The 12915-nt window shown below is 41.0% G+C and overlaps 1 protein-coding gene across 1 annotated transcript; it reads right to left on the reverse strand.

The window, feature by feature from the left end:
* On the reverse strand, positions 1–11458 carry LOC308303023 (kelch domain-containing protein 1-like; the record flags this gene model as incomplete). The annotated part of the gene is made up of 13 exons (XM_080747342.1): positions 1–136; positions 2136–2215; positions 3137–3221; positions 4039–4111; positions 4196–4308; positions 4497–4555; positions 5031–5105; positions 6845–6943; positions 7573–7663; positions 8530–8642; positions 9313–9430; positions 9879–9949; positions 11369–11458. The coding sequence occupies 13 exons, from the start codon at positions 11456–11458 to the stop codon at positions 1–3; spliced, it is 1203 nt and encodes a 400-aa protein (XP_080603468.1).
* Between the last annotated feature and the right edge of the window lie 1457 nt (positions 11459–12915).

The following is a 12915-nucleotide window of genomic DNA, read 5'->3' on the forward strand; positions in this document are numbered from 1 at the left end:
TTAAGTGACGAGCATCGGCTCGCTGTTGGAGAAGAAAGTGATTCTCTTGTCGACTTTGTTCTGCAGCCTTGGAGGAAGACACATCAGCTGTTCTCCAAGAAGTGTGGCACTTCTTGCTATGTTGTCCTCGCACAGTCTACAGACAACAGAAAAGAGGTATAATTATTTTGTTATTTAAGTGCCAATGTCTTCCCAGAACAGAGAACACACGACACACTGTGTCAAAATACACATCCAATATGGGTTTAATTTAAAAGGGATATTTCACTCTCAAAAAAACTTTTGGTCATTTTATCATCTAATCAGGCTTTTATGAACACCCTGAACATATTTTAATTTGCTTGATTCAATATTTAGATATTTGATCTAAATGTTATCAGGCCCTGCCTGCCCACGTGACCTCCTCCTGGAGAAGGACTGATGGCGTTTACATCAAATATCTAAATATTGAATCAAGCAAATTAAAAACTGTTCAGGGTGTTCATAAAAGCCTGATTAGATGATAAAATGACCAAAGTTTTTTTTTAAAGTGAGATATCCCTTTAAGCACTTGCACTCAAACACAAAAAGAATCATTCAAATTATACTATTGCCTCTGATGAATTTTGCGCGTAACCCCCTACGTTGGTGCTGTAAAACATTATCCAAACTAAACTTAACGATAGTATGGCGTAAGCGAGCCTTCCTTTTTGAAAATATACAATTGCCCAACATCTTCAGTGTCCAGTCTGTGTAGTTGCGTAACAGAATGGATCAACACAGGGCTACACGACTGGTAGACTATTACACAAAGCATTGCAATGTATACAAACAGTGGCGTGGAGCTTTAAGCATTTTCTATGCCCATTTCACATACTGCACACACATCAAATCCAAGGTATTGCTCGTACAGTATAGGTTTAGATTGTTTAAGCTCATTATGCTGTAACGTGCACTGGTCCATGAAGGAACAGAGCAGAGGTATATATAGCTCACAGACTTGTTTGTGTGGTAACTGTGAACTTTGTTAAATCGCCTAATCATCTGTGGAGGCAATATGAAAATGCACTTGTACAGTATGTGGTGCTGAGTGTACTCATGATGTAGACTCACAAAAATGTGTGTGACTGACTGGGAATGCATTGTTATTATCCTCACATTAGGACTTAGGTGCAATAGCACCAGGGGCCTCATTCATAAAAAAGACATCTTGGATTTATGCTTAAACATATGCTTAAGATCATTTTCCACATTACACATTGTATTTATGCTAGATTGATAGAAAATACTTAAGACAAACTACATTTCATAAGTTGTTTTAAGCACGATTATGTCACCTTTCAAGATTTATTCATTTCAAATGATCTTACATTTGCTCGCACATGACCGTGGTTTACAGTCACCTTTATCTTTGGAAAAGGACTAATTACAGATTTCCCTGTAAGTACTGTAACTCACGAGAAGTGTTTATTCAGACGGAACCACAGAAAATCAACCACATCTAGAACCCTAGGGAAATTAATAGCGCACACAAATTGCTCTTTAATGTGCACCTGTTTGTGGCCTGTAAGCTGAAAATGCATCTACAGTAACTGCCAAACTACACAGAATAGGCAGAGAGAGACCAAGTTTCAAGTTCCCTACATCTCTGCACACAAATCTAACAAAACATTTCTTGGGAAATGTAAGTGACTAAGCCACTCATCATGAACCAAAAGGTAATTCCTGTCTCTGAAAACTCAATTCTCTTCAAAGTGCACAGTTGACAATGTCTTCCAGTAACCGATCAAGAACAGCACTGTTGAGTTGATGTGCCACCACACAAATTAATTGTCTAAAATGCCATTCCAAAATGTCATAACATAGTGCTCTCTGCAGGTCAGAAGATGTGCGCTGCTGTGCCTACACCTCAATATAACCAACAGGAATCTGATTTATGCCTAGTCTGACTTGGATGTAGAGATACAGTGATGTCCACATTCTAAGTAATGTTTAATCAAAAAGTAATTGATTGGCTTAAAGTGGTTACTTAGAACCCCAGATGCAAAAAAATATATATATATAATTGCATCGCTTGAATCACAGCAAAACAACGGAAATATCTAGCTACATCTGTGTTGGAGGTGAGCAAAAAGTTCCTGGCAGATGGTTGTTACCTGGAGAGTGAGTACGGCTGGGTCTGGAAGAAAAGCAGGTCCTTGCAGTGCTGCTGACATGGAGCCCTTAAAACAGCCACCTGATGAGAAAATCACAGCAGACACAGCAGTGTCACCATCTCACCTAAGCATAGTACAGTTTAAAAAATAAACAGTCAAACAACACACACTCAATAATAAAAACAGACTAGCTTGATGTGACATATTCAGAAGCTACGGAGCAGGGTCAATTTGGCGAGTTTTTCCTTCTTGATTTTTCATCTGTGCTGCTGTCTGACTACACAGTCTTGGGTGGGAAATACTTGTAGGAATCATTGCCAATTCCACTTTACACAGCACAGAGACCAGTTCTCCCTATGGACAGGTTTCTTGTTTACAAACATTGAGACTAAATGCACAGCTGACTGTATCATGTAATCAATTCCCACCAATCCCCAAACCTGTTGTTTTGGGGAGCGCTGGTTTCATTGGCTAATTTTGGTACGAGACCTGCGCACGCATCTAGTTCTTATCAGTGTAACGTGGACCAGAAACCCGTACTTTAGGCCTCCATGAATAAAGAAAACACCACAGCGTAGTGTTTTTCCTGTTGTATATGAATGCTGATTCCAATTCACACTGTGGGATCAGAAAAGCACTTCAACCCACGTAAGCTTTTTCTTTGTATTATCACGTAACAGTTGTACTTACTAATCAAGATATAACATTAGCTAGTTATATACAAATTATGTCAGCAAAGTGGATTACGTGGAAGGGGATTTATTTATTTGTTTGCCTGTGTAATGCACGCAATATTTAGCTTACATTGAGTAAAATCCTGCATGCAAGAAAAGAGCTTGGTCACGTTCGTTGTGACCATTCTGTGGAATTAAACCGAAACTTGTCATGGCTGAATAGGACAGCTCTCGTGTCTGTCAAAGAACCACAGTGTTCACAGCCAGCTTCTACAGAGTCATTATGATGAAAGCAAATAGTGTCATAAGCATGTCAAATGGACCTACCGAATCTGCCAGGACACAGAAACTGTGACTTCCTCCGAAAACAACTACGTCGTCATCCTTGCCCTGATATGCTGTGTGCCACAGTCTGAGGAGGCGGAACAGAGCAATATCAGTTAGACATAGCCAAATATAGCAGTTGATTTGCATGACAGCTGTTGATTTTCAGTTCATACACTTAAAGTTGCTTTCTGAACAGGTGTGTTTGGGTTTCTGTGTGCTACTGCTAGACAGTGTAAGTGAGACAGAAAACAAAGGAAGTGCATTTGAGGATGAGAGAAGTGTAGGAGTTAGTAATCGGATCTTTAGAGACACTGTTTATGCAGACTATTCATGCAGAATACGGAATAGTAATGACTAATTCGTGAGGAATAGTAATGATCACTCGAATTTAGATCGTCCTCACCCCCCAAAAAACGAAAACATTCTGATGGACAAATGCTTGAATATGAAAACATAGACCATGAAATACCATGACCATGTTTTTACAACTGAAAGGTCACATGGCGGTGACTTTGCCCTTACATCGTACTCATTGTACCCTCACCACCACATTGGGGAAGCAGGGGTGGCAAACTACATCTGGGCAAAATATCCACTGTATGTGTATGAATAGTGACATTAAAGACAAGACAGGGTCTTGTGCAGTCAGTCTGAAGCCATGTGCGATGCTGCTAATGAGATATGACATCAGACACTCTTTTATAAAAGGGTCTGTTCGACACCCTAAAGATTCATCCGGGCTCATCCTAGTTCAGAGATGTACTTGGAATGGGATTTCAGTAAAAGGTGGAGTCATTTTCAGATTAGAGCTTAAGGTTTAGGGTTAGTACTGAGGACAGGGTAAGGTTAGGGTTCATGCCAACCATGCAAGTTACTCCAAGGCTGGCTGGCAGACAGCTTACCTGGGCTTGTCCTTGTGCGGATGATCCCTCTGTCTCCACTCTCTCCTCAGTGCATTAAACTCCCATGCATCACCTAGAAGAGAAGCTTAACCCTGAGTATGGGGCAGGCATGCGTGCATGCATGCAGAAGACTTGTACTGACAGATTTAGGACTTACTCAACGATGTTCCATCCATTGCCAGGCCTCCAAACATGAAGAGGTTGTGGTCTGATGTAGGGGTGAGGGTGTGCATAGAACGCCCAATGGGTGCGCATGAGGAGGGGTACTCACTGGTATTGTGGAGATGAACAACAACAGAATATAGCACAGTGCAGCCGTGGTCAATGAAAACAGTAGAAAAAATAGACAGTGAACCAAGTTCTTCTTAACATTGTGCTACTACTTTGAGATACATTTTATGCACCACAGGTGCTAACTAAACAAATCATTTATCGTTTTAGATTTAAATAATTCTTACATTTGTGTCCAGGTCCAAGTGTCCAGATCCAAGCAGTACATGTCCAACTCTTTAGTTTCCTGGAAACAAACAAGGACACATGAGTGAAAAAAGGCGAAAGTCTCACTACATAATTCCCGTCCAGACTGGGGTTTCTTATGCATGTACAGGTGAAGCTGAGAATTCCTCTCATTTCCCTGTCATAATTAGGATCCACAACCAATAGACATAACTAACCAACCTCATCCGTTGAAAGAAGGGTGACATAATCTTCTTTCTTCCAGGTAGTAAAACGTTTTACATGATTAATTCATAATATATTTCGTACGTTTGGGTCCTTGGGAGACTTCAAATCTCTTTTTTCGGTCTCGAGCTTGAAAAGTATTAGAAATGCTGCTCTGGATGCTGTCAGCATGCTTATTCAGTTTTTGATGCACATTTCATGGTCTGCTGGGAAATGTCTTCATTTACTGTGACTAGACTGCTCCATAATTGTATTTATTCACATGAGAGATGCAGTTAAACAACGCACATGGCATTGATGAGACCACTCACCGAGCCACCACAGATGTAGCCTTTACCGCCCAGATTGGCGCTGGCATGACTGCCTCTAGGAGCAGGAGCAGGTCCCTGGGGATGACAGAAGTGAGAGGGGACATGTGGTCATTGACAGTAAAGTTGAACTTGAACCATATCCTACTTATTCTAGGTATAACATTCGGTGTAAGATCTAATACAGTATGTCTCTTTAGGCGAAGCAAGCGGCTGTTACCATGGTTGCGACACTGTGTAGTATCAGTGATGTCAGCATGCAGACAGACGGTCAGACGGTGGACACCGGACGGACAGACATTCGTTAAATTAATATAAATTCATAGTTACTTTTTCAAAGGCATTAGATGGTGGGCCAGAATACGATCAATGGCTAATTTAGGACTTAGAACTTGCAACAACCAACCTTATATAAAATAATAATAACTACCGTATTTTGTTACAAATGTTAATGTGTGTGGTATAACATTTGATAGAAAAGCATGAGGAAATGTTACAGGTGCTAATGTCATCTTTTTTGTGCAGGCTTTATCCTTGAATGTGGCACTTTAACTAAAAAGAATCCGGGTATTGACTCTATGCTTTGGAGAAAACAAAGATACAGCCACTTTCTGCACAATGTACTTATTGCTTCAGCTCCATCATGCAACATTCAATCTGTGCTCTTTTCAATCACTGTTTGGCATGCCCTTTGTTGGTATTTGCCCGAGGCAGTACTCATCCTCAATTTACTATAGTAGACAGCCAGGAATGGAACTCAACCTCAACCCCCTCTCTCTCAAGATTCAATTTTTTGCATTTATGGTTTTGATCTGCAAGAAAGTGGAGGCAATTAAAGTAAAAAATAGCATACACCAGGCAGGCAGTGATTTTGTAATGTGTTTTTCAGCAAGACATATGTGGGCTTCTGTGTTCCAGCGTGCATCTCTCTCAACATAGTAATTATCACCTCCCCAAGGTAATCATAGCTAAACAGCTGGATACATTTTGTATATAATATTATTTGGTTTTATTCAGACAAAGGAGGGTACCCGCGGATACCCGTCAGGTAGCCGCATCTGACGGGTGAAAACGGGCGGAATATATACAATTATAAATTTGCGGGTACGGGGACGGGCGGTGCGGGATTAAACACGGGCGGGCGACATTTTATTGTGAAAATCAGACAACTGTTTCTGCTTAAACAACGTCACAGGAGTGCACAGAATGAGCAGCAGGACACAACCATGGCATGCATACAGCACTGTTTCCGCCTTAACAACCTCATGTCACAGGAGCGCACAGTGAGCAGCAGGACACACACAACACACAGACACAACCACAGCACGCTCTAGCACGTTAGCCCATGTTCTCATCATAGCAAGGGTGGTTTAAAATGCTATCTAAAAGAATTAAGAGTGGCAGCCGACCTGGCGTTTATGTAAATACTGTATGTTGTGTCGCAAACACTGAGGACAGTGTGCAGGGACGATCGAGTGTGATGCCATTTGGAAGCACGAACGCACGTCTGTAGGCTATTTACCTTACTGCATGTAATCACGGGTAGACGTTCGGGCAACGGTTCAGTTTTTTGACAGGCAAGGCGGGTTTGGTTTAGACTTTTGTATAATCATGGGTAGCGGGTTGGTCCGCGGATCTGATTAATGACGGGCAGGGCGGACGCGGGTTGTCAAAATCGGACCCATGCAGGACTCTGGTATACAGGTCAGGAGTGTAAAAAAAGGTTAAATTGTGTACAGACAGAGAGGGGACTAAGTCCTCTTACCGAGCATGTTTCAATATTACAGAACAGATGATCACACACTCCCGTACTTTACCTGGGTCTCCGGTTGGGTCCATGTAGCTGTGTGAGTGTCAAATTCATGAACCTCGTTGTTCCAGCCCCAGCATCTGTAGAATGTGGCTCCGACTGCTGCCTGCAGGGAAAAGATTACACCATTTTATGGTACGAGTCATAATAAAAAACATTATATAGAATTCACAGCACTGACTATAATTGATTATAATTGAAGTATTGATTGACATTGACATCTTAGACAAATGCATATGCATACACCCATTACATATCTGTCAAAAGGACTAAATACAATAAAGCTTGAGAGTTTATTTCCATTGTTGTCCTTTGAGCGTATAAAAATGTGTGTAAACAGAGTAGGCCTACTGTGTGTGTTTCCCCCTTTCTTTTGGGGGTCAGTATTACTGCCAAACTAAGGACATGGGAGTATCTAAATCAGGGGTCTTCAACGTTTTCAGGCCAAGGACCCCTTAGTTGAGAGAGAGAGATGAAGCAGGGACCCCCACAACCTTTTCATAGATTCCATATAGTTTCATCGTTTGACAGCATAATCATCAGTGTATTTTGGGTTTCATGTCAATTTGTGTTTTCAGATATTTAACCACTTGAACCACCACTTAATAAACTTGACCTTTCACTCTTTACTTAGTCTGCTCTTTTTCCCCTCTACACCAAACCTCTTTGCCAAAAATAGCCGATCTACAAGCTCACAACTTCTCACAATCTTCTGCAGTTCTGTGTTCTATTTACCCAGGCTGTCTCCTCAACAACAAAGCTGGACGAGGAGGAGTTACGTATTTCCTGTAAGGTCTTGCATCCATACCCTCCAAAGTAGATTAGCCTACACCAAGAAAAACAAAACACACAAAAGAATATATATATACATTATTATTTGAAACATACTTTATCACAACAAAGCATCATAAAGTATACAGAAATGAAAATAAACTGTCAGAAATTAACATAACGTTTTTTGTTTTGAGAGAAAAAAATACGTTTTCGGAATGCATGGCAAATTAGGCGCAACAGAAATAAACATAAGGTAAATTCAATTTCAAAACATCTCAGCTTTATCTAAATCTGTTATACATGTTGTTGAGGTGTGAGCGATTTATCAGTGGTTCTCAAACATTTTTATGTTAAGGGCCCCCGTTTGAAAAGATTTTGTGCCAGGGACCCCCATAAGAGAAGACGCATTTTCAAATAGCGTTTAAACTGACACCCAGTGTTCCAAGGACCACTGGGGGTCCCCAGACCCCACTTTGAAATCCTGTGGCATATACAGTATTTTCTGGACTATAAGGCGCACCTGACTATAAGGCGCACTGTCAATGAATGGTCTATTTTTAAACTGTTTTCATATATAAGGCGCACCTGACTATAAGGCGCACATAATAGACGCTTATGCATCCAACAGATGAAGCTGTGCTAAAGGGAATGTCAATGTCAATGAATGATCCATATATAAGGCGCACTGGACTATAAGGCGCACTGTAGTTTTTTGAGAAAATTAAAGGCTTTTAAGTGCGCCTTATAGTCCGGAAAATACGGTACACATTATCCAGGAATGTGAAAAACATGTGCCGGCACAATAATCTTCACAGGGTCGGTCAATAGATCAGCCAGGGGTGATTGTCAGACATCTGCTTAGACGTGCGGGCTGGGGGAAAGACGATGGTAATCTGCGAAAATATTTGACAGGCAAACCTGTCTCTGTGTATCCAGCAGCTGTGTCTGTTTCGTGGTGAGGGCGTCATTCCTTTGGTGTCTGTCACACTCTTCCATGCGTAGCACTCCTCTCTCAGGTCAACACTGTGGAACTAATACATAGGAGCACAGGTTGGCTCTACAGATATGTACACAGACGTCGGCCTTCGGCCAATTATTTTCGAAGCCATTAGATGGCAAGCCAGAACACAATCAACTGCTAAAGTTTAGAACTGGAACATGAGACATACCGCCTTATATACAATAAATATATTGCTATAAAAGTTAAATAAAGATCTGTGAGTTATTACTGCACACTGTTGTGCAGTAATGACTACCACTGTATCCTTCACTCTTACTGCAGTTGCTGCGATAACATTTAATTCCACATAAACGTTTATCTTATCAGTAAATTGATGTTTCCTTGGGATATTTCCATTTTGGTAAACTGTGATGTGCTAGATAATGTTTGAAAAGAGATACACCTACATTCACTTCTCACATAAGACTCACTTTCCACACCCATGCCTGCCTGTCTGTCTGTATGTTAATCAGCCTCTGCAAATAATCAGGCTGCGGCATGTCACAGATAGTTTTCATATCGGTGTTACAGGGTCAGGCAAAACAGAAAACAGTCAACCAACCCCCTTCCCTGTGGCCTGTTGTTAGTGACGCATGAAAGATGATAATTAATTAGCAAAACAGTTCAGTGTGTGTGTGTGTGTGTGTGTGTGTCTGTGTGTGTGTGTGTGTGGGGGGGGGGGGGGGGGGGTGTACACCAACCTGGTTAGTGTAGCCAAGGGAGTCGCACCCGGCGAACATGTACAGCGTGCCATTGAGATAAGAGCTGCAGAATCCCGACAACTCCGGAGGGACCTCCCCCGCGATCCCCTTGAGCTCCCTGGTTGCACAAAAACAGAAAAGAGGAAGGTAAATAACTGAGATGACAGGTTGAGTGAACAAACACACGCATGCAAATCTGAAGCAGAGGTTCTCAACCTTATCAGGCCGCGACGCCCAAAATAATCATATTTTAACTGGGGACCCCCCCCCCCCACCCCTAGTTGAGGCATAACATTTTGTATAACACGGTTCTATTGTGAAAATAGCAGATCTACATGCTCACTGTGAGCATGTAGATCAGCTATTTTCACAATTTCCACCCCCTGGGGGTCCCGACCCACAGGTGGAGAACCACTGATCTAAAGAGTCATAATGCGGTTGATTTTGGTAGGTTTTAAAGAACGCTAACACAATCTGTTAACCCCGACTGATGTGATGTTGACATGACAGGGTGCCTATTTCACCTGATAGAATGAATAATTGTGATACATTATCTTTTATCTTACCATGTCCCAGTGTCAAGATGGCAGAGCCACAGCTCACTGCACGGCACCAGTACATCTTGTTTGTTGCGTGCCTGTTAGGAAACAAACAAAATGTGTATTTCACCCAGCATTAACATTACGCTGAGCTAGTAAGCAGTGGAGGTGATCTTCACAATGTAGAAGTCAGGATGAACCATTTACAGGACATTTTTTATTGTTTTTAAAACAATGTTTTATTTATTTTTTTCCTTGTTTATGCACATTCTGTGCATAAGCACAATGATCCCCTCTTTGCAATAAAGTTTTTTGAGTTTCGAAACAGGAGATCATAGTTATTTTGTAAACATAGTGGAACAGTACAGCAATGAGTTTGGATGTTTTTTCTGTCTAGGTAATATTTCTTGATCAAACACCGTTGTAAGGCTATTGCGTGAAGCAAAGGATATTGGCAGGACATCAAAAATAAAAATAAATCTAGTCATGCATTGTTCAGTTTTACAGCCTCAGTCCCTCAGAAGGTTCTCTGAATAGACAACAAAGTGCCGTTTCGGCGACAAGGTGTTCCTTTGCGATCACGGAAGCATGGATGGTTAACAATGAAGTAGCTTAATTTGGGATTTCTTTGGAAGGTATGCTGAGTGATGGATAATATGCAGATGAGATAATCATTAATAATCACCTACTTGCACAGGTATAGTCAGTCAATTGAGAATTTAAAGCTAGGTTAAGTGACATGTATTCATAACAGACCAAATAATTAATATTAATCAGTGGTGTAAAGTAACTAAGTAATGTAGCCTACTTGAATACAATTTCGATGTAGGCTATTTGTACTTTAGTAGGCCTATTCCCAATACTTTTACTTCTACTCCACTACATCTCAGACTCGGATCTAAATATTGTACTTAGTTACTTTGCAAATATAAATTACTTTGCAAATATAAATTATAATATAATTAGGCTATAATATTATAAAACATAGGCTACATTAACTTGTAGCACTTTCAAAAAAGTAGCCTATATATTTTGATGCCTAATACTTTTACTCAAGTAAATTTGTTATTCCAGACTTTTACCTTGAGTAGGCCATTTATACATTGCAGTATATCTAATATACGTTTACTTAAAGGGGAAGACCACCCATTTTCAATATTGAACTATGTCATTAATATACCTTAGAGGAGTTGTGTGGACATTTAAAAAAGTTTCCCCCTTCTGTGTTGCCTAGACTGGAGGATTGATTTTGGGGTTTGTATTGTACGTTTTGGGGTTTGTATTGTAAGTACACCGACGTGTGATGTCATCTCGGTGTACTTTACAATACAAACCCCAAAATCAATTCTCTAATTCTAGGCAACACAGAAGGGGGGGAACTTTTTTTTTTTTTTTTTTTTTCATAGACATAGTTCAATATTGAAAATGGGTGTTCTTCCCCTTTACGAACAAAACGTGAGTCCTTTTCCCACCACTGTTCATAACACCGCAAATAATTTATATTAAATTTCTCTTACGCGATAACCTCCCAGAACGTAGAGTATGTTGTCCTCAATAAAGGCAGTGTGGCTGCTTCTCTCCAACTGGTCCTCCTGCGTCGCATCCATCCTCCCCTCGGCTGGCTGGCACTGGCTGCTGACTGGGACTCTACAGTAGGCTGCTACAGTACAGGCGCTCCTCACTGGGACTCTACAGTACAGACAGTAAATACAGGCGCTCCTCACTGTCTGGGACTCTACAGTACCTACAGTATTATACAGGCGCTCCTCTCCGCTCGGGCACAACACAACTGTTGACTTCCAGAAGCAGAACACAGGAATGCTAACAGGAAACACCGGACACCACGATTGGATGAATGGGGCTGTTCTTGTTCTGGCACAAAAAAAATAAATAAAGAGGAAAAACCGGTCAGGGGAGGAGATCTGGTTTTAACAACCCCTCCCGACTCGTTATGTTATCATGTTGAACACTGGTCCCAAACACTGGCTCGGGACCCATTTGTGCGTCGCGCGGACACATTTTTAACGGTTCCTTTATTTTTTTTGTTTCCTACGTTGTTTTTGATTATTAAAACAAGTTTAAGATGTTATGAAAATACAAAATAGCAAACGAGGCGCGAAGCGACACGGTGTGAGCTTGTAGATCTGCTAGTTTTCACTTGTTTGGATCCTCATCCTGGGCAAACGTCTAATTATGTCTTTTGGTCTCGACCTGAAAAGTTAGGGAACAACTGATTTATTGGAAATTCAAATTCTAACCATGGGTCCATGGGCCGGGGTAGGCTAGACTATTAGGTCTTCTACAGCTAGGGAAGAAACTCAAGAACCTGATAAGCAATAGGCCTATAAGTTATAAGTAAAATTCTCTCTTTACCTTGGGCATTGATGCCATGCTATTCCATACGCAGACCGCCGGCCCGCACCACTAATCACACATTCATTAAGGACACACGCATCAGGTGTGTGGACCACCTGCAAAATCATACAGTAAAGTAGCCTAGGCCCATATGCGTGTGGTGTGTGAATCAATGTGTTTATTACTCACACATTATGAGCACAGTCAATGTACAAGTGATGATTCCAGGGAATAGGGTTGAATAAGGCATCTTTTGGAGCTGTCTGCCAGCTGAGGGAGTAGGAAATGGTACATGGGTTGTTTGGACATTTGAAAGGAAGAGAGCCGTATCCGCCCACACAATGACCCAGAACCATTTGTCGTTTTGACCTAGGATGACAGGACAGGCAATTTTCAACAGTGGTGGAAAAAGTAATCAAATCAGTACAAAAAAAGTACTGATTAGGCAGAGTGTTCCATTTAAAGTAAGTGTATAAAATATAATCAAAATCAACTAAAGTTTTGAAATAAATGTAGTGGAGTAAAAGTACAATATTTGCATCCGAGATGTAGTGGAATAGAAATAAAAGTAGGCCTATTGGAAATACTCAGGTAAAGTACAAATATCTCAAACTTGTGTCTAAGTAGTCTACTGTACTTAGGTAAATGTACTTACCGGTAGTTACTTTACACCACTGGTTAAGACATTTCTACAGTAGGTGGTTTAAAA

This window comes from Nannobrachium achirus (genome assembly GCF_963921795.1).
Source record: "Nannobrachium achirus genome assembly, chromosome: 18".
NCBI lineage: Eukaryota > Metazoa > Chordata > Actinopteri > Myctophiformes > Myctophidae > Nannobrachium > Nannobrachium achirus.